This window comes from Thermobia domestica, chromosome 14 (genome assembly GCF_964235325.1).
Source record: "Thermobia domestica chromosome 14, izTheDome1.hap1.1, whole genome shotgun sequence".
Lineage (NCBI taxonomy): Eukaryota > Metazoa > Arthropoda > Insecta > Zygentoma > Lepismatidae > Thermobia > Thermobia domestica.
Genome location: NC_137467.1, coordinates 3,653,758 through 3,677,459, shown reverse-complemented (window position 1 = coordinate 3,677,459; position 23,702 = coordinate 3,653,758). Strand labels below are relative to the sequence as shown.

At 35.8% G+C, this 23,702-nt stretch overlaps 1 protein-coding gene across 1 annotated transcript in view; it reads right to left on the bottom strand.

The window, feature by feature from the left end:
• Positions 1-9,091: 9,091 nt before the first annotated feature.
• LOC145670559 (ganglioside GM2 activator-like) overlaps positions 9,092-23,702 on the bottom strand; it is a 38,875-nt gene continuing 24,264 nt past the window's right edge. The window contains exons 2-4 of the mRNA XM_081739364.1: positions 21,370-21,534; positions 16,159-16,326; positions 9,092-9,354 (exon numbers count right to left, since the gene is read on the bottom strand). Coding sequence (XP_081595490.1) covers positions 9,208-9,354; positions 16,159-16,326; positions 21,370-21,534 — 480 coding nt within the window. The 3' untranslated portion in view covers positions 9,092-9,207. The remainder of the gene's footprint in view (positions 9,355-16,158; positions 16,327-21,369; positions 21,535-23,702) is intronic.

Sequence of the window (23,702 nt, the reverse complement as noted above, 5' to 3'; positions counted from 1 at the left end):
TCCAGTGCTTCCTATATTGATGACAGTGTCCAGGATTTCCTTACCACTACTGTTGGGATATTTCATATTTGTTAACTTTTGTGAAACGGATGTGGAAAATGGTTTAATTATTATAAAATTTATGGAGGTTTGTGTGGTTTTCCTCCGGTTTAAAAACATTCATTTTCACTTTTGTAAACAGGAAGTACTTAATTAAGCCTAAATTTTATAATGCATGCCTTGGAGACTCGCAATCAGGAAGTGTGACTTTCCTTCCCTATTTTTATATTTAATTATAATACGTTTCCTATAAAATCTACTGTTTTTAGATTAGATTAGATTTATTAATCATTCTGACCATATTGCATATACGTTTGTACAAAATTGTCTTTTTAACAACTTGTGAAAGTATATGTAGCCTAAACCAATTCTATATTTTATATAACAATGATATATATGCAGAGTGTTTCGAAACAACATCCACAACGTTGGGAGGTGATTCTTGACACCAAACTGACAAGGGAACATTCCGATTTTGTGAATTCGTGAATTCAATTGCTGAAAGTGATTGCTAGCACTGGATTCAGCACCAAAAGAAACAGAGATAAAGAGGGTGTTTAGTGGCAGACCGTATACAGGGTGGGAGATAAATGAGGGCAAAGTTCGAAGATAGAATGTAGAAAATGTCTAGAAATGCCATGCTAATTTTGAAACGAGTAGAGGGATTGAGATCAAACATTGGATGTGAGGAATGCATGTACAGCTTCACTGAATAGGCGTAATGTAAATCATGGGGGTCATCTGAAATGCCGCCATGTTGAAACTAGCGCAAGAAGAGTATACGGGAAAGGGGTCATGTGACATAATGCTCTTGATGCACACCGTCTATTGAAATCAATAGTGTCCAATACAGTTTAAGATCTTTGTAACAGGAGGCGTTCCAAGCTATGGCAATGTAGCAATACTGTCGTAAAGGTGATGCGAATGAGGAACAACCACAAACGTGAATATGGCTACTTTACAGCCAACAAAAAAGTCCCAATTCACCCAATATTCATTTACATGTTGGTAAAAGCAAATATGACCAAGAACAACCTAAAAGAGTTCATAACTGACGTTTTCTGGCCTTCTATAGAGCAGATAAAACTGCTGCTCCTCGTTGATTCATGGAGAACCAACAAAGATGAAGACTTGGTGCAGAAACCGAATAATGTTGAACTTTCCCGACTCTTTATCCCTGATGGTTTCACGTCACTCATACAACCGTCGGTTCTGTTCTTCTTCCGCCCGTATAAGAATTTCGTAAAATATGTAACAGACACCGTTCTTCTGTCGTCTGACTTCAAAATATGACAACGGAACAACTTCATTAACTTTGCAATCACTCACGCAGTTGCAGTTTACAGCACCAAGGTTCCAAGCTATGATTAGATATGCTTTCTACAAAATTAGATATTTGCAAACAGCACCTGGCGCATTCATGACACCTGTCTCCATTTTTGAATCAATCACACAATCATTATTAAGTTCCATAACAGCTGCAATTAAACAGAGGTCTCAAACCGTATTGGCCACTATTGAATTCAATAGACGGTGTGCATCCAGAACCATATATCACATGACGCCTTTCCGGTATATTCTTCTTGCGCTGGTTTCAACATAGCGGCTTTCCAGATGTGCCCTATGATTCACATTACGCGCATTCAGAGGAGCTCTACATGCATTTCTCATATCCAACATTTGATCTTAATTCCTCTAGTCGCTTCAAAATTAACATGGCATTTCTAGACATTTTTTACATTTTATCTTCGTACTTTACCCTCATTTATATCCAACCTTGTACACGGTCTGCCACTAAACACCCTCTTTTTCTCTGTTTGTATTGGTGCTGAATCCAGTGCTAGCAATCCTTTTCAGCAATTGAAATCACCAAATCGGAATGTTCCCTTGTGACACAAAAAGTATAAACCAACCTGGATGTACAAACAGGGGCGTAAATAAGAGCCCCGCAGACTCCGCATTGCGGGACGGGGGAGAGGGGGCAAAGCCATCAGGGGGCCCCCAAATCATAAGGTGGAACGTAGAGAAGGGTCCTCACTCCACGCTGTCTGCCGGAGGATCTCCAAGCCTTTAGTTACTATCCTATGCACAAATGCTTCCTTTCGGAGTTATAGGCTGCCGAAAACGTGAAAAATGAACTTTAAAGGTCCATAGCTCCAAAATTATGGGACCTACCGTAGTCGGGTCAAGACTTCACTTAGGAACAAATATGTGTGCTATTCAAAAATACATGTTTCAGAATCCTAAGGTATTCACGCAACAATTTTTATGCAAACAGTTTGGCTACGGGCATATAATTTGAAGTACTCACTAATTGTTGTGGAAATACCGCAGGATTCTGAAACATGGATATTTGGATATTGCACGTGCTAATTCCTAAGTGAAGTCTTGGCCTAACTACGATAGGTCCCATACTTTTGGAGCTATGGACCTTTAAAGTTCATTTTTCCATGTTTTCGGAAGCCTATAACTCCGAAAGGAAGCATCTGTACACCCAGGTTAGCCACCTACCAAATGTTGTCGGTGTTGTATTAAAAAACCATGTATAAAGATATATATATTAATAAGTAGTGTTCATTGTTATTGAAATTATATTTAGTGTTATTCAGAATTTGAATACAAAATGTAGAAGTTGGATGTAAATACTAAACTTTTTTCAAGAAACAAGGAAAGAAAAAAAAGCTTTTCTTTAGTGAGTAAGATCCAACAGTCGAACAAATATAAGAGTTTCTTAGTGTTCGTGAAAAAGAAAAGAAAAAATTCTACATGTATATCCCCGTTCTTACATTTCAAGAAGATATTGGGATAATTTCACTAATATAGGTCTTCCACCACAGAGATAAAATTTCTGAAGAGGAGAACATTCTTAGTATGGAATTGAAATGGATCTCAAGAATCCAAAACTCTTCAAAGAAAGACGAATGGACTTCCAAACATTAAGTAAAATTAACTATAAAGTGCCCTAATATTAGGTAAAAAACAAATTTTGAATTTCCACACTTTCTATATAACCACCATCTTCAGTGAAATCATTACCAGTGACCACATTCCATTTGATGAGGTATTAGTGCGAAAGAATTTATAGTGACTCGTGTAACAAGAGTTTCAGCGTGTGCTTAGTAGTTATTAAATACCAAAGCTAACCAAACAAGAACGATTCCTCGGAGAATAGACGCGCACTAACTAGTTAAGAGAATGGTTCCTCAGGGTGGCTGATGCGTTGTTCTCCCAACCGGAATCCATAGAAGGAACTATACTCCAAATAAAATATTCAGTTCCAGCAAGATTGATTTCCTTATCACTGAAAGCAAATAACCATCTGATTCATATTAGCTTTGCTATATTCAATAACTTACACTAAAATATAAATGCTGAGCAAAGCAACGTGACAGTTTCGGATATCTAACATATCCTTCGTCAGACACTATCGAAAATAATGAAAATGCATATATACAAGGGCGGATCCAAGGGAGGGGCTATAGGGGCTATAGCCCCCCCCCCCCCTTGACCCTCAGGTATACACTGGATAAAATGGACTTCAATCTTGTTTTACACTGCATAAAGCGGCAAACTATGGTTTAGCCCCTCCCTTGATCATATCCTGGATCCGCCACTGCATATATATACAGTCATTTTTAAGAAGTTTTAAATTCTTTTAACAGAGATATATAAAAGAAAACACGGAAAATTCTGAACGCTGATTGGCTGATCAATGAAGAATCCTCCAATCATAATAGAAGTTGATCAATTTGTAACTAAACACCAAGATCCTCCCTGGTCCAGTGTAAACTAAGCTACAAATTAAGTCTTTCCAATAACTTACCCCACTGTTCGTCAATTTTAAGTCCTGAGTTCCAATTCATAACACCGCTTTACTGTTTTTCAATTAACGTGGCCTCCTTCCACTTTCTTATTAACGTCCTTTGTTCCCGTGCTGACACTTCAATCTTGCATCAATTAATGTGTCCCGTGTCCCTCACGTGTTTAAAAATGACATTTCTTTCTCTTTCCAATCTCGCATCATCTTGATGTTGTTTTAACCGTTCTTTTAGCTATTTTTACCGTTTCACCAATATAACAACTATTACAATCACTGCAACTTATCTTGTAAACCACTTCTCTTCTTTCCATCAGCTTCTCTCGGTTTTCTTCCTTCTTCTTTTTCTTCATGCGTAACACGTCCAATAGCCCCCTACTCCCTTGCCTGTACGTCGAAACGTTCCCAATTTTCTTTAAAGTTCTCTTGATTAGCTTAGTATTTTCTCCTATACTTTCTATTCCCTTCCATGCCTTCTTTTCTTCTTCTCCATCTTCTTTCTTATACTCCTCCTTCTTACTTTACTGGTTCTTTCTTCTTCTCCTTTTCATTTTTAGCTTCCTTTTATCATATTCATTGGTCTGCAATTGATTGTGAAATTTCTCTATCTTCCTTTGCCTTTCTTTTGTCACTACTTATCCACATGATCCTCTCTTCCATATTTTCTATAAAATGTTTCTTCGTAGATCGATCAACATCACTCCTTTTATGACAGAAGTTCCCTGATGCACATTTCTTCTCGAACCATTCTGTGACCAACTTGTCATTCTGCCTGCTTATTTTCATATCTAGAAACTGTCACAATTATTATTGTTTTATTTTATGATAAAACATTGCTTTACTCAGCATTTATATTTTAGTGTAAATTACTGAAAGCAAAGTTGAAACTGTCTACAGAGTGAGTAAAATTCCAGAAGTGTTGACAGTAGTTGATTAAAATACTCAAGATGAGAAAATGCAATTGTATATATAAAACATATGGAAACGATACTTACTCTAAATAAAATATTCAGTTCCAGCAACATTATTTCGTTATCGTAGAACTAAATTTCGTGAGACTGTTGCTGATTTTACTGTCTCAAGCACGTAAAATGTTGCTAACTTACTACATAAGAATGTCCGAAAAATATTGAATATTCATAAACACCGTACATATAAGAATGTTTTAGTTCAACTGAATTCAAATGAGGGAACAAAACATAGAAAAAATACATTAGTAACAAAATTGACACTGCATAAGGAGTGTGTAAAATGTTTCCATCAGAATTTTTGGAATTGTATCAAGTGCGCGGACAGCTGGGTGTGGACGAGCGTTATTATGAGTCAGGTTTCCAGATCGTAACATTCATTTTCGATGGCTTTGAATAGCATGTCGTAGATTAGACAGTGTTTGGTACTGGTGTGATGTCAACTGCATTCTGTCCTTTTGCGTTGAAAGTCGGATCAAAGATCTCACCTGATATTTGACACGATTTTCCATAACGGAAATAATTTCAACTTACTGTTGTTCACGTGTGCGGAACTCTACATTCATGATTGTACCTCTGTTACAGACAGAGAATACTCTCATTGTACGATATATTTTTTTTAGCCTACAGTTGTTATTGGGCTTTTGTTTGCACTGACAAACCACGAGGGACAAGCAGCAACTTTAGACTGCATGTCTTCTTGCGAATTGCAAACTCAAGTATCCAGTAAATGAATCCAGATATTTATAAATGTGAATTATATTAATGTGTCTTTTAAAGATTGAATGTGATTTTTTACCTGAAAATTCAGGATTCACGTTCATCTTGAAAGTCAGGGAAATTAAAATGAGACAAGGAATGCCAGAAAAATACTTTTAAAAATGTCAAAAGCCAGGGAAATTAAAGTAGGACAAGAAATGTAAGGAAAATACTTTAAATTATGTCAAAAGTCAGGGAAATGAAAATGAGAGAAGAAATGTGAGGGAAATACTTTAAAATGTGCCAAAAGTCAGGGAAATGAAAATGAGACAAGAAATGTGAGGGAAATACTTTAAAATACTACGGAGTCACGGATGATTGGAGTCGAACTCAGGACTTGTGGATACACAACCCATGCCGCAAGCGACGGTGGACCACTGATAAGCAACTAGTGACCTCTTGTCCCGCAGCGACGATCCGCGGTGGCCTCACTTCCGTTTTGAAAATTATATCACCAGTGGTAGAGATGGAATGAAATTCCAATAAACCACAAAATTACTCCCCGAAAATATGTTAAATCCCCTATATGTGTGGTTTGTTTACATTAAGATGAGTCTAAAAAATGACTGAAAAATGTACCAAAAAAAAAAAAGTACCCCGGCTGGGCGCGATCCACCAACCTTATGATTACTAGCCGCGTGTTCTTCCACCTTCGCTACAGAGGAGATGAAGGAAACCTCACTTGTAGAGGGATAAATTATTGAGGTCTTTTTAATTTGGTTAATCAGAGTGCTCCTTTAACCGTGTATGTTCAACAATAACCGTTTGGGATCAGATCAAATGCATTCGCCATATCTCTATATATAAAATTGAAAATCATCTCCTGAACCGGCCGAACGATCTCAATCAAATTTGTAACATAGATGAAGTTCGAGGCTGGGCTGGTTTTAGGCTATTCACTTTGTTGGTAGTAGTAAGGGTTGGAGGAGGGGGAGGGGACAAAAATAAATCAAACTTCATAACTCCTGAACCACTCGACCGATCGTGATAAAATTTTCAACATTGATGAGTTTCAGGCCTGGGATCGTTTTTATGATTTAAATTTGACGGAGAAACATAGGGGAGGAGGAGGAGGAGGGGGAGATATATAAAAATCAATTTATATAATACTGAAGGTGACTATTTTTGTAACTTAATAACTCTTGAACTATCCGACCGATCTCAATCAAATTTCCAATATACATCAGGTTTGGATCTGGAAACATTTTTGTAATTTCACTTTAACGGTAGATCGTAGGGGAGGGGGATGTATAAATAAAAACTACTAAAACCTAATAACTTTTGAACCACCCAACCAATCTCGATCAAATTTTCAACATATGTGAGGGTCGGGCCTTGGGTGTTTTTTATCGTTTCACTTTGACAAGCCAACCTATGGAAGAGGGAAGGGAGAGATATATATGTTAAAAAAAAAAAACTTAAAATAAAAATGACTGCCTTTGTGATTTCACCAGTCTTAAACCACCCGACAGGTCTCAATCAAATTTTCAACATACATGAATTTAGTGGCAGGGATTATTTTAGGTTATTCACTTTGACAATGCAACGTAGGGTTGGCGGAGGGCAGAGAAATTTAAAAGTGATCATAAATGACCGATGTTAGTGTTTAATCCACAGTTTTCGGGGTCAATGAGAGAAACAGTGATATTTCTGATGCTGTTTTAATCCAAGTTCAGCCCTGATAGTTGGGGGGGAAGAGGGTACAACGTAGGGATAAACATTTAAAAATGTTCGAAAATGACTCGTATTAGTGTCGAATCCATAGTTTTAGGAGTAGCTGAGATTAACAGTGACAATTCTGATGCCGTAAGTCGCAGCACGGAGGAGGGGGAGGGGGAAGGTATATATAATAATGATCGAAAATGACCGATATTAGTGTTAAATCTATAGTTCTTGGGGTCACCGAGATGAACAGTGACACTTCTGATGCTGTTTAAATCCAAATTCGGCCCTGCATCTTAGGGGAGAGGGAAAGGGAAATACATAAAACTGATCAAAAATAACCCATATTAGTGTCGAATCCATAGTTTTCGGGATCGCCGAGATGATCAATGATCTTTGCGATGCCGTTTAAATCGATGCCATTGAAAACGAAAACAGCATATTTCACGGGTACTAAACACATGAGATACGAAGTTGTGCATTTAAATTTTCATTTCAACCAGCGAAGCGGGTAATATATGCTACTAATTTTATAATAAAATGACGCGTCTATTTACTTTATTTCATAGTTCTCCCATATTCATTTCTAATGATCGGCGACAGTTGCCATCTAAATTGATACAATTATACTCACTCATCTCAAAATTTTTCATTTCACGATGTAGAGGTTACTCTTGACACCCGGAGCTCACTTTAGGAACAAATCATAAGGAAAAAATATAATAATAACCGTATGCATATGACTGGCGATAGTTTGTGTTGGTCCCTTCGCGATTCTCCGCGACGAATCGAAGGAGCGCGGACTACAATAAAGTCCTCGCTGCCATGCGGTGGTAACTTCAACACTCTGACTCTAGATATCTGTTTTGACTTGAGGAAACTCTGCCACCAGTGGCACACTAGCGGCAATCCTTCGACAAGTTACTCTATCGACGATCGACATTACCGGAAAGTGGGCTACTAGGTGTTGGCAACGTTTATGGCATGGGGAACATTTAGTTCAAATCTAGCCACTAGTTACCGAGAAATAAAGTTACTATATACAAGGGGGAAGGAAGCCTGTCCCTGGGCAAGTCCGGCTACCAAATATGGCGATCTTTATTTCCTAGAGGATGGTCTACTTGGCTATCGAATTTCGTTCAGATTTTGGCAGTACTTATAAAGAAATAAAGTATCATTTACAAGGCAAGTCGAACCGAACCAAGCCTGTCTCTGGATGAGCAAGGTCAACAAATATACCTTTCTTACCTTTCTTTTATCTATTTATCATTGCTACTTGTCCACCAAATTTGATTTAGTTCCTGCTATTAGTTACCAGGAAATAAAGTACCACATACATATCTACACCTGGAGTGAAACTTTAAGATCCCATATTCTTACGCCGCGGGCTAATAAAACGAGAATAGAAATAAAGTGTAGAGCTTTAGACAAGCAAAATGGTTTAGCGCATATACATAGTCATCGGTTCGATTTTCAGCTCAAACCCATCTTCATTAGTGTCAATACTGTAGAATTCATAGTCAAATATTTTGATCAGAAAAAGACTTACGTAAAATAGAAAATCATTTGGAGTATTCTTATCTTTGAGAACTCCATCGCTTGCACTGTACACAACGCTCTATTCTCAAGATTTCGAACGAACAATCCCATCATATTAGGATCGTTCGTATTCGTGTATTGTCATCAATGTTTACAATTCACAGGTGGCCAACAGAGGAGAATTGCAATTCATTTACATATGCTGTGAAGTTTACATTCAGTTTCAGTGGAGGCATTATTCAAAACCCATCAGATGAACGAAAAATAAAAATTCATCCAAAAATGAAACTTAATCAGCTGTCTAGTATTAGTAGTGTTTTATTGAGAAACTGATACATATTCATACGCATTTCCCTATTTATAGCTTACAAACTATAGCGTTATATAGCTTATATAATATGAAAGTAAAAGTTGTGTCTTTCTTCAACCAATGTTAAAACCAAACTCAACGCAACCTAGCTGTCTGCCCCGGCTGCTAAGCGTGACAGTGGCACTATACGAACCACTTACTAGCCATGATGGTATTTCAGGTTGATAGACATAGAAGTCCAACTTCGCAGCGTATCTCCCCTGTAAAGAAAAAAAAAAAAAAAAAAGAGAATAAAATACATCCTTCTTGTAGTCTTGAAAGCAATAAATTATAAGTAGTGGTTGCGTCATTGCTAAAATTAGGTCTGCCAAGTGAAATCAAAGAACAATTGGCTACGCTTTGCAACTTAACAGTTTATGTTTTACAGACATGGATAAATAAATAAATAAGCTATCTATTCCAGGAAAGTAACACCTGTCAAATGCCTCAAATTGGCAACGAACGTCAGACACAAATTAATAAATAAATAAATAAGCAATCAACTCCAGCAAAATAAAAATTGTCAAATGCCTCAAATTGACAACGAACGTCAGACGTAGATAAATAAATAAATACACAATCTATACCAGCAAAGTAACAACTGTCAAATGCCTCACATTGGCAACGAACGTCAGACACGAATTAATAAATAAATAAGCAATCTATACCAGCAAAATAAAACTGTCAAATGCCTCAAATTATCAACGAACGTCAGACATAGATAAATAAATAAATACGTAATCTATACCAGCAAAGTAACAACTGTCAAATGCCTCAGATAGGCAATGAACGTCAGACATAGATAAATAAATAAATATAAGCAATCTATACCAGCAAATTAACAACTGCCAAATACCTCAGATTGGAAATGCACGTTACACGTAGATTAATAAATAAATAAGCAATGCATTCCAGCAAAATAAAACTGTCAAATGCCTCAGATTGGCAACGAACGTCAGACACATACTAATAAATAAATAAGCCCTACTAGTAAGAAGGCATTCGGCCAGTTGGTGCGTGTTTGGCTTCTGGCTTTCAACGCTTGCACTTGAAGCGTATGCTTTGATACAATCTGCCTTTTGTTGTACTTGCAAGCGATGCTTTATACCTTTCGCACAACGTCAGAGCATCACTACCCGTTCGTTGGCTACTGACTTGACGACTTCTGTAACGCTTTCATCAAGCTTGTATGGAATACTGAATACAAGATTGCTCTCATATGACTTCGTTACGAGAATCCAGTTTTCGGCGCGCTTGTACGTTTCCCAATCAAGCTCGATACAAGCTTAATCGACTTGCAGTTCACGCTTACAGCAAGTGATTTGCAAGTTGTCTGTGCTACTACAGAGCAATTTTAACAACTTTTAATAAGTGTAATTTTAATAACTTTCTGATTATTACAAAATAAATACAAATATTATTTAAAAAGGAGTTAACACGGAACCAAGACAATGTGATAAGTCATCAATTACAGTTGAGTTCATTTTTCAAGTCGTGCCTTAACCTAGATTTTTGGGTAATTCATATTCTGTCCACACTGTAATTTCTATGGATGGCAACACTAAAAATTTTTCCTATTCATATTTTCGGGTCTAGAACAACATTATCTATTATTGTGGTAAGATACATTTCATTATCTCTTTTCACTTATGAAGAACGGACAAAACTTGTGGTTAGCTTTTGCATGATTTTTAGTAGTCTTTCCCCTTAATATATATATATATATATATATATTCGTTATTGAGAACGTGTTTCTGAAGCGTTCCGAATATATAAGGTTTTTCGAAACAACACTAACAACGTTTAGGAGGTGATTCCTTTCACCAAGATAAGACAAAAAATATAGACAAATCTGGGTGCACAAATGGTTCCTTTCGGAGTTATAGGATGCCAAAACATGAAAAAAAATGAAATTTAAGGATTCATAGCACCGAAACTATTGGACCTACCATAGTCGGGTCAAGACTACACTTAGGAACTAGTATGTGCCCTATGCAAATATCCATGTTTCAGAATCCTGTGGTACTTTCGCAACAAGTTTTATGAAGGTAGTTGGTGAGTATTTCAAATTATCTGTCCGTAGCCAAACTCCCACTATAAAAATTGGTACAGAGTACCTTAGGATTCTGAAACATGGATTTTTGGATAGGGCACATATTAGTTCCTAAGTGAAGTATTGACCCGACTACGGTAGGTCCCACAGTTTAGGACCCACAGCTATGGACCTTTAAACTTCATTTTTCCAGGTTTTCGGCAGCCTATAACTCCGAAAGGAAGCATTTATGCACCCAGGTTGGCGTATAATTTTTGTCTTATCTTGGTGTCAAGAATCACCTCCCAAACGTTGTCGGTGTTGTTCCAAAACACCCTATATATTTAACTTGCGTTTGGGGATTCATCTCGCAAGTTTGACGGAATTAATTTCAATATTGTTGCTGTTTATAAATACACATCGGATTTTTGTGCACTTAAAATTTATGAAATGCGCATGCAACTGTACTGTCAAATATGTTAAAATATGCATTTAATACAGTGTTTCTTCCAGACCTGTTTTTGGGGGGCACTGCCCCCCTTTAGCTCTGAAAGTGTCCCTCAGGAGGAGACCAAAATAATACATCTATAATATAACAATAAATACAATAATATCAGCAGTGCCCTCCCGGAATAAAAAGTGTGCCTTCCTGGAACATTGTTTCTGAAAGAAACACTGACTTAATATGCACTAACAATGCAATAAAAAAGTATTTTGAATTATGCAGCAAGATTGTGACAAAGTTTTGTGGGTGAAATATAACATCGAAAGTATACTTTAACTTTAAGGGAGGGATTTCTCTTCAGAATTTATTTTTATAGTACACAATTTAAATACTTGTAACTTTTTGAAACACACACAGATTATGAGAATAAAATGAATACAATGAAATGAGATAGTAATCTCTAGTTTTCCTTCACAATTGATAGTTGATCGATTTCGTCTAAATCCGCACTGACAATCTCTAATAATTTCATCTGCGTATAGGGTCAGTCTTGCTAATAGAATATTTGAAAGGATTTTATAGGATGTTGACAGAAGAGAAATGCCTCAATAATTATTACAGTCAGTTTTGTCGCTTTTCTTTGAATTGGAATAATGATTGATTCTTTCCACTCTTGTAGCAATTCTTCCTTGATCCAGATAAGGAGAATGTGTTTGTGTATCTTGTTTCACGATTTTTCGCCTCCAGCTAAACTTAATTCAGCCAGAATTTCGTCTACCCCGGAGATTTGTGTTTCTTTAATTTCTTTATAGCAATTTCTACTTCTATTCGGTTAGATTCTGGAGTGTACGGTTCTGCGGTGTGTATCTCCCTTTCTTCACGCACATTAGTTTTTGGTTGCATGTTAAGCAAAGGGAACATAATAAATAGCATGCTAAAATTGAAATGCGACCGCATGGTGTAACATGCCTCTTTTCTTCAATTTGACAATCTGGTCGAGCTGCTAAAAATTGAAAGTCGTTAAATCGGTAATTACGTTATGAACAATATTTTAAAAAATGGATATTATACTTGAAATTTTACTGTATAATGTAGATATGTAACATTAACTATCCTTTGACTAGCTGGAGGCTTCGCCCGCCTCTGTGTGTATGGTTTTGCACCTCTTAAACACACAATTCTACCTAATTTCAAGTTTCTTTTTACTATTTCAACTATCTAAAAGATAAGATTTTATATCCCAAGAAATCGCCCATTTAAAGAACATGGGACTTTCTTCACTCCCCCTTTAGATCCCTTAGAAACTAAAAATATTCACTTTTGACAATTTTCCAATGGGTTAGTTCTGGAAGGCTACAATAATGAGAAATTTCGTCATTCTAATCCGGCCGGAAGTGCCTAAACATTTTGGGGTGTAGAAGGTGTCTAATGAATAACATGGAAAAAGATTTTTCAGTTCCTCATAAAACCTTTCTAAAATTGGAAATATTAGTTTTGATGACTTACTTGGGTAACGCTAACGAAAATATTGAAGCATACCGAATTTCATGGTTTTACTTCAATTTCAAGTACCTAAAACATGAGACCAAAACAATGTACCATTTAAATAACATGGCGAATTTTTCATCCCTCTTTACAGACCCTAAAAATTAAAAATATTCACTTTTAGCAATTTTTCTGTGGGTTAGTCCCAAAAGTCTACAATCATGTGAAATTTCAACTTTCCACGTCAACCGAAAGTACCTATTATTTTATGTCAGTTCATGTAGTTTTATATACAGGGTGTCTCAAAACTCCCCTCACACAGGATAACTGTTATTATCAGAACTACAACAAAATGTAAGAGGGGAGATAGTCTCCAAATATGACGTTTTGAATCTAAAGTGAATTATTATTATTATTTTTTTTTAAATCGGACGAACCGTTTGGGCTGTACACTATGCGCAAAATATAAAATGAAAATGAAACTTTGCCATTTACCTGGATCTACAACATAACTGAGTGAAGTTACTGTCTGTTATGCTAACATGTTAATGGCAAGCCCCCATTTCAAACATGCCCCCACTCAGCATACTCTTACAAAATTTGCCCACCTATATAAAAATTAAACGTATTATCTTCCGAATATACAGGGTTTATCCGTCCTTCCCTCCCCCAGTCCCAGCTAAATAGCAACGTTGCATTTTCATTTAACATTGGATATAAAAAATGTACAGCCCAAATGGCTGGTCCGATTTTTTTTTTAAAAAAAAATCACTTTAGATTGAAAACATTATATTTGGAGACGGTTTCCCCTCTTACATTTTATTGTAACTCTAATAATAACAGACAGGTGCTTGGGGTCCCTGATTCGATTCCAGCTCGCACCGTGTGGATTTTGTGGTGGACAAACACTGTGCTCGTGGGTTTTTTCGGAGTTCTCCCATTTCCTCCCACTTTCTTTATTCCACCATTTCATTCATTTCTCATCATTACCGTCTCCTTTAGCCCACCTGGCGTAAGCGTGGGACGTAAAACTGAAAGATTTCATTTTTCAGATAATAACAGAGTTACCCTATGTCAGGAGACATTTGAGACACCCTGTATAGTTAGGATTGTACACATGGTATTAGTAACATAAAAAATGCTTATAATTGTACATTAGAAGAGTGAAAAGAGCCTATGCTTTTAATTACTTTACCATTTAATATTATTTCTTTATAATCAAATATTTCAATTGCCTGAAATGGTCATAATAAGTCAACACTTCCCAAAGATCTGTCTACATATTCGATGATGATGACCATATGGCATCTTGTGATAACTTACGACCAGACATGACAGATTCTTCTTCTTCGCTATCACCGTCGTGCCTTTCATCATCCTCCATAACATTTTCTACTATCCCCTCCTGGCTGAGAATCAGGGAACCTGGATAACCTTAGTCAATGTTTAGCCTCTGTTCCTCTTCACTGACATTTTCTCCAAACTTCAACAAGGCTTCATGGATATTAGAAAGGGTCTTTCCTAGTAAGATAATGAAATCGGCCCTTGATCCAAATTGGGTCGCTATTGACCCAAAAGGTTATGCTTGACCTAAAACTACCTAAAAAAAATTGACCCCACCCCCTCCCCTTACCGAATTATCGTATCATACATGCTCAAAATTCAATATTTTTTAAATTTTGGTGGGGGTGATCAAAAAGTTTGAAAGTTTCACAGATTGTAGATACTATTTAGATGTATGTGCATTTTTTTTTTCAAAATCATCGCACATTTTCTTTATTTTTATGCGTGTTGAAAATTTCAAAAAATTGTAGAAAAATTTTTAGGGGGGACACGTCGCTGATTTTTTGGTTAAAAATAGTTATACCGTTAGGTACAACATATATTTTTTTCGGGGCCGGAAAGTGATGGCAACATTGTCAAAAATAAATAAAACTGAATACAAACGTGTTTTTTCGGGCTCAAAAACTTCGCATCGGCTGAACGTATCTATCAGTACTTGCTTCACTGGCCGCACACACTGGCGCTCTCTACCGTGAGCTGAGTGTAACTTTGTTATGCAAGAGTCGTTGAAGTGGAAGCACTGTTACGGAGATATATTTGGTGTTTCTATTCCGAAATGAACCCAATCGAAGCAGCCGAAGAACAACAGAAACGGAAGGGACGCAAAAGAAAGCAAAATTGTCAACTTTGGCAAAGGATTGTTTGAAGGGGCCCTCAGCTTCAGGGAATAAAATGGTGGAAAAACTGTGCAAAAAACACGTTTGTTTTCAGTTTTATTTATTTTTGACAATGTTGCCATCACTTTCAGGCCCCGAAAAAAAATACATATTGTACCTAATGGTATAATAAATTTTTAACCAAAATATCAGCAACGTGTCCCCCCCAAAAGGTTTTTTACAATTTTTTGAAATTTTCAACACGCAAAAAAATAAAGTACGCATCGATGGTTTTGAAAAAAAATTGCACATTTACATCTAAATAGTATCTACAATCTGTGAAACTTTCAAAATTTTTCGATCACCCCACCAAAATTAAAAAATATTGAATTTTGAGCATGTATGATACGATAATTCGGTAAGGGGAGGGGGTGGAGGGTTAAAATTTTTGGAGGTAGTTTTAGGTCAAGGGTAACCTTTTGGGTCAATAGCGACCCAATTTGGATCAAGGGCCGATTTCACTATCTTATTAGGAAAGACCCTTTCAAGACCCCCGTGCACGGTTATCACGAATGGAGCTGAAATTTCAACTCAAATAAGTAATTTTGGTAGTACTGCTTTTCTGTGTAAATATAATATCATCCGTCACGGGGTATTCTAAACATCTAATCGAAGTTTTAACCTGAACAGTTTCTTCTTCCCAACTACATTTGCTACGTTAATCAAATTTTGTTTGTTAAATCTGAATTCAATTAAATTAATGGTTTATTATAATAGTAATTAAGAATTGAAGAGAGAATATCAAATAAAATATGTTATTCTAAAGACAACGGATGGTAATTATAACTACTTATTTACGTTAAGAGCTACTTTGGTTCTATATTATCTTCTGTAGTATGCTTACCTGACGTATTGGACACTGACAAGGCATATTGTACCGTAGAAATGAGAGTGGGCAAGTCTCGTACGGAATCATTGAACATACATCATTGTAAGTACAGGAACCAACTCCGTTTATGCAAGGAATCGGAAACCATGTGACGACAACGAACTTCTTGATTGATATGCGTGCCTGTAATACAAAATTGGTTAATTTTAAGATATTTACAGTTTCCAAAACACTGGCAGGACATAAAGAACAATATTATAATAGGTCGATTTTCAAAATACATACTATTTTTCGAGATCTTTATTAGCAAATGCAAATTTGCGTCTCACAGATTGTCAGTATGCTAAGTAAATCACAAGTATGCTAACAAGGAATGGACATGAACGCGTCTTCTGGACTTTCGAATCAAACCTAGTCCATTCGATAAACATAACAAAAATATGTTCATGCACAAAAATTAGGTGCCATGGACAACGGAGTAAGTCCCTGGGGCCCATTAACCTTGTTACTATAAAGAAAATCACAGACTCGCAGTGAAATAGCTATTGCATCAACACTGTTCATTGGAAAGGCATAGTTTATAGTTCATTCTCTTCAGCGTGAAACACGCTTCCCAGAGGTGTTACGTATTGTGGTCCATAACGTACTAAATTCCCCATCAAGTTTGGATCCCTCTGGAGTGGCCCCGGATAAAAGCACACAATTCAAATGTATGTCGTAACATACTGTGGGGGATAAGAAATATGTGTACCAAATTTTGTATTGATAGACAGAATAGGTATGAGGGGAAAGCGTGTATTGGTATACAACAAACTTTTCTCGTTGATGCAATAGCTATTTCACTGCGAGTCTACGATTTTCTTTATACTGTCATGTTTAATACAACTGTGTTAGATCTCAGACCAATTATTTGTAATATTAAAAAAAAAAAGTTAAAATTTTATAAAAGATATAATAGCAAGAAAAAATTGAGTATGTAAAATTAAAATTTAAAAAAAAAAAGAAACAGACAGGAACACTGAAAGGTAAACAACAGATGACGTATAAAAGTGAATGTGAAAATGTGTAGTCTTCTTATGTATATATACTGAGCTTAGAAACCACATGACATGGATTGTAATCCTGATTTGGCTTACTTCGCTAATAGGACGCACTTTACTTGTCACCTTTCAAATGGCTTACTTTTTAGGAATAACGTAAGTTTACCTTTCAATATTCTTTTTAAAATATTTTGATTTTGACCAGGCTGATTGTGATTTAGGATGGTATCCCGATAAACAAAATTTATTGTTATTTCATTATGAATTTTGTTTCCTTAAATATATTTCCACTGAATCAATCATTGTTTTGTGTATCCAATATATACAGGGTGGCCCAAAAGTAGGTATATACCCCTGCATTGATCAAATATAACATTCTAGTTTATGGGTTTATTTGCCACTGCTGTTTCGAGCTTAAAAAATAAGTAAAAAGGCTTTAAGAACAAATAATAAATAAAGAAACTAAGTCTATCTGATGGATAACAATAAGAAATTATATAAAAAGCAATGAGTTGATCAGTACCGGGCTGTATACCTACTTTTGGGCCATCCTGTCAATTAAAGTACTTTAGCTAGAATATTACCCTCATCATTTCCTTAATCATTTAACCATTTAAATTAGTAAAGTCTCATTACTTTTAAAATAGAGAAACATCTCCATTTATAAGGTACGACACAATACTGTACTAACAGGGTTAATGGACTCCAGGGACATTCTCCGTTGTCCATGGCAGCTAATTTTTTTGTGCATGAACATATTGTAAAGTACCCAAAATCCTTACGTGTGTTTGTCTAATTTATGTTGTTTATTATAAAACAAGGAAGTTATAGTCATACTGCTTAGAAAAAAATAAAAACAGATAACGTCGGCATCACACCACAATTTATTAGGATTCGAAATGGTCTTAACTATAGAAATCTACTACATCGTAATGGTGCAGACTTAACCTTTATGATTTTCTTACATCGTAAATAGATGCAGTACTCACAGGTAGCTCAGCTCTGATCAACTCCAAACGATGTCCTTCCACTCTCCAATCTTAATTACAACTCCCCGAGTCTAGTCTCCGTCCTCAACCAGCACAACCCCTTTCCGGGATTCAGGTGCTTCCTGGTTGTGGCGTAGAGCTTAGCTCAGGTCTCTTTCTGCAATCTCTTACTTCCTTATTTCTGTATAGGAAAACTTCCTATAATTGTGGTGTGATGCCGACGTTATCTGTTTTTATTTTTTTCTAAGCAGTATGAATATCACTTCCTTGTTTTATAATAAACAACGTAAATTAGACAAACACACGTAAGGATTTTGGGTACTTTACAATATTTTTTGTTATGTTGTCGAATGGACTAGGTTTGATTCGGATGTCCGGATGACAATTCAAGGGAAATAAATGAAATAAAGGGAATTGATACGATTTTAAAATTGCAAGATTGTTAGTATGTTAAGACGGAAAAATTTGATTGTTAGTTATATGGAAGTATCAAGAGTCAATCTCATTATAAATGTTGATTTTAAAAAAATATTAAGATCTCAAGGTTTTCTACGTAAGAATAATTTACATTTTTACTCTTTTTCTTTCTTTTATTTTCTATTTTTAATGTATACTTCTTTTTATTTGTCGGTGTTTATTAAAGGAGTTTTTAGATTTTGTCTTGATATTATCCACATTTAGAAAATTTCAGTTAAATTGAAATCGACATTGTCTGGCTCATAATTCCAAAAAAGAGGCTGAACCGTTTTAAATGAAGCTTCAAACTTAGTTATGATATAACAGCCCTTGAGCCGGGTTTTTTAATCGTCACTTTACTTTAATTAAAATACTTATTCTAAAAAGAGTGAACAGAGGTTTGAAATATATGTAAAAAAAAAAAAATGTATTTCACGAGTCTCGGAATTTAAGAAAATGAAACTTGGTATATAAATTTCTTATTAACTCTGTTCCATTTTGAAGAAAATCTAGAACGTGGTGTTTGCCACGTTGTGATCGACTATGGAAATTGAGATCATCCATGACAATATAATGCCAGAAGTTGATATCAATGTACCAGAAGAAATCACAATTGAAAGCTTTCCCTGGACAAAGGTAATTGTGTGGCCTCTGAAATGGACAATCGTGATGTGTTCGGGAAGGTGAAGTGCAGGTAGGACAGAAACTGCACGTTAAATAAGACCTTACCGAATACCAATAGCTGTGCCTCCGTAGAGATGGAACGTCGTGACGAAGAAAATGATAGTTGTTGTACTTTGGTATATAACCTATGAAAAGCATGTCGCTCTAACACGGAAAGCTTCTCGTAAGAGGAGTATGAAGCAACAATCCATGCAACATACCCGTAAGTCAACGTGGAGCGTAGGGAAGTCTTGTATGTATTGTGAATTGTGTGTGGTTTGAGCTCCCAGGACGTTCCGATGAGACACTTTAATGAGTTTAGCCTAATATAGGCCTTAGTCGTGGCTCCTGGCATCAGCAACATATAAACTTTGTGGGGCGACTACCGACGGGAAGAGGAATGTATTGTAATACCAACAGTAAAGCGGTCCCCCAAGAGAATTTAAAAAAGAGTCTTCCTACGTTGCATTTTAAAGTATTTTTGACTTAAAAAGCAAACAAAACTTAGAAGATTTTGTGTTTTATTTTTACCTTTGATAGTCTAGCGTTTTTATTTTTATTTTTATTTTATTTTATTTATTTTATTTTATTTTATTTATTTATTTATTTTTTTTTTTGAAAATGTGGTACTAAAAACACACAAACTTGTTTGTTTATCCCAGTAAAATTCAACCTTGTTTTACAATTTTAGTTATTTTTAAATGACACCAAGTGTATGTCAAAAACAAAATGATAAAAGGTAGTGTAAAGTGAATACTCAGAAGCAGGGGCGGATCCAGGACGGACTTCTGGGGGGGGGGGCGGTGGGTGGTACTACTGCTACTTAGAGCTACCTTTAAGAGCTCCAAACTCTGGGATGGGTTTTATTTATATATAAAATAAGAAAAAAAAATCTCTTCTGGGATCCGCCCCTGCTCAGAAGCAATAAAGTTTTGAAAACAGGTTTTAGGCCTAAAAGCCTAATTAGGCTCAACAATGTAAAATAGGCTCAACAATGTATAGTTAAAAATTATGTATTTTTTTTTTTCCAGTAAACTCGTTTTACTACTCTTTATCTTAAAAAAAGCTTGTTGCTTTACAATCTATTACTTCCATCTTCATAGGACCACAAACTGCCTGCCTTTTTCATAACTGGAAACAACTTTTTGGGTCACTATTTTCATATCCACTTGGTCTAACATTGTTTTGTGAACGTAGCAAACTGCTACATGGTTGAGCCTGTTTTGAGTCATAGTTCACCTAAGATACTTGAAATCTTGGGGTAGGACGAAAACAATTTTTACAAATATTGGGGGGACACGTCCCGCTTTTATCGACGCCCGTGATCAGGGACGTACGCAGCGGGTGGGTCCTGGGGGTCCGGACCCCCCCGAAATTTCGACTTTTATGTAAATTTAGCCTAATTTTAGGGGCAATTTTAAGAATTTTAATATAAAATATCCTTATATTGAGTTTGGATTCCCCGAAATAAATTCCTGCGTACGCTACTGCTCGTAGTTGTGGCTGTTTGAATATGCTGTTTCCAAATAAGATGTTTATGGAATATAAAACCTAGGTTTCATTTCATTTTTTTTTTTTTCGTTAGTCTCATGCTGATATTTCGTCTGATTCTCTTCATCCGTTTTTTTTTTTTAATTTCGGTGCCGCCATAATATGGTCTACGAGATTATTAATACCGTAAATGAAATCAAATCAGAAGGGATTTTAACCACGGACGACATTGCAGCAGGCTGACTATTCGTGCCGTCTAACGAAAGACCAGTCGATTATTTCTAATGTCACCCTGAATACATCAACTAGATGAGTAATTATGGCCCACTTCGCTAAGCAAGATAGCTTATACATTTGTCTATTCTTTAGTGTGTTCTATATTGCCATAGCTTAATTCTACCCTTTGTAAGAGACAAAAGTATCGTTATATGCCAAAAAAAAAAAAAAAAGTTTAATTTCTTTTCTAAACCCTTGCTAAATACTAAAAAATCCAGTTTTACGTTTTCTTCAGTTATTTGTTAAAACAAGTAGAACATCTTAAAAACAGAATTTGTCATCAAAGAAAAAGATACAAATTATCAACCTACCTGAACTGGAGCAAAAATGTTCGTCCCAACTTTGGCCATAAATTTGATGCTGATGGTATTGGGCAATTTCAATGGATCGGGCGTTATGTGCAGTCGCTGAATTTTCACAGGGTCTGACGGTTTGCCACATGTCTTCCATGAAATTTCGGATATCTTCAAAGCCTTCTGTTAAAATATATATTTAAAACGTATTTTCATTATGGCATTTTAAAATCCAAAAACACTGTCAAGCATTATCAAAAACTTTACTTATTAATTTGCTTCTAAGGAAAGTGCTTCTAAGGAAAGACGAAACATTCCGAGTGAAACATATCTAAAAGCTAGAAGATCTACAAAATATGCAAAACTAAGTGGCTCAACAGGACTGTCAACATAACTCAAGATGGAACAGGTAATTAATGAAATCTTCTTATACAAAATATAGACACTAACGTCTGTAATAATAAGGACTCTTTTAATGAATTACTTAGTGATAACACAGGAATCACGATTATTCAATTGAATATTAGAAGTGTTAGAAAAAAAATATATGAATTTTTAGTATTGTTACAAAATATTGCTATAAATGTAGATATAATTGTCTTAACAGAAATATGGAAAAATGAAGCAACTTGTAACATAACATAAACGAATATCGCTGTTATTATACAAATAGGTCTTTAACACATGCAGATGGTTTCACGATATTTGTAAACGAGCAAGTTGACATTGACAAGGTAACGGAACTGAATCTTGCTGACGCCACTGGAATGCGCTTACATTTAAACAATGCAGAAGGTTGTATCATAATAGCTATATATCGCACTCCAAGTGGTGATGAGAAAGCATCTCTACAATCACTAAATAATGACCTTAAAAATTCATCAACTTGCTCTTTGCTTTTAGGTGATGTCAATCTAGATAATTAAGTTACAACGGTAACGTTGTATATAGCATTAGCAGTCTGTACCATCTTATAAAAAGGATCAGAGGCGAATTATTTGAGCAGTAATATATATAAAGAAAAGAAAGATACACAGAGATATCGGTAGATTATTTTGTAATCGTCAACTAAAAAAAAAGGGTAGTTGCTATGGAAACATAATAAATGTAAGTGTATGTGTGTAGACATCTTGTTAAATATGTAAAAGGTGGATTATTTACGCTTCTCATGATTGAGTATTAAAATCAGTTAAGACAGTGATAAAACGTGTGAATTATTTGAAAATTAGTTCATTAAGAACCAGGATACAATCTAAATACTATGTAAAAAATAAACGTAGTAAAATAAGTGGTGCCTCAACACCGGGAGATAAAAAAAAAAAAAAAAGTGTCGTTTCGAAGGATAGTAAAAACGGCTAACATTCAACGTGACATTAGTGTTACCATTTTGAGAAGCGGTAAGGTGATTAACCGAAATATTGTAATGAGTCAGGGGCGCCGGAACCGGAGGGGCAAGGGGGGCAGCTGCCCCCCCTGAAATTTTCATGGAGGGCAAGATACTCGTTTTGCCCCTCCACTTTGAGACTTTAAAAATACCAGATAAAAGTGATTATATGAACTTTTTTTTTCTTGATGGTAGTGTGAAAACATTCTCTATTCCAGATTCATCTTTCTCTTTGAGACATGAGAACGGGCGCATTTTCTCACCCCACATTAGACAGAAAGACTTAGGAAAAAGAATTGAAAATTCTCTTTCTTTCCATTGGTGTACATTCTCAAAACACAGTAAATTCTTTAAGAATTGTTGCTTAAGTAGTCGTAAGTCTGCAATATGAAATGAGTCGTTGATTGAGATGTTAAAGTTTAAAAAAGATAATAGTTTAAATGTGTAACAGAACGTTTAAATATATTTTCTATAAATTTAAATTATTCTTACAAACGAATATGCAGAGTGCAGTTAGTTTTATAGTGAGGAAAAATGTATCCCTTGTAAGTACGGTACTAACGAATGACAGTATTTAAGACGTTCTTACTTGAAGAGGGGACACGTTCACAAACGTCAGCAAGGACACTTCCGACAAGGATGTATGCGGGGGTGGGTCCTGGGGGTCCGGAATTCCCCCGAAATCCCGACTATTCTGTATATTGAACTAAAAGAAACAAGAAGGTGGGAATCAGAAATTTCCATCCCGTACGTATATACAGTACAGATGGTTTTCAAAGAATATCGTAAGATTTAGGAATTATACAGTTCAGTATACTTGTTTGTAGTTGAGTTAGTGACCAGCCGCTTTGGTGTAATAATACTGTTTGTTTTGGTTTTCCTCTTTCATGAATTTTGTTTTCTCCATGTTTCTGTGCCTTTTTTTTTATGCAAATACTGTATAATGTTTTGAAGCACAGAGTGTCCT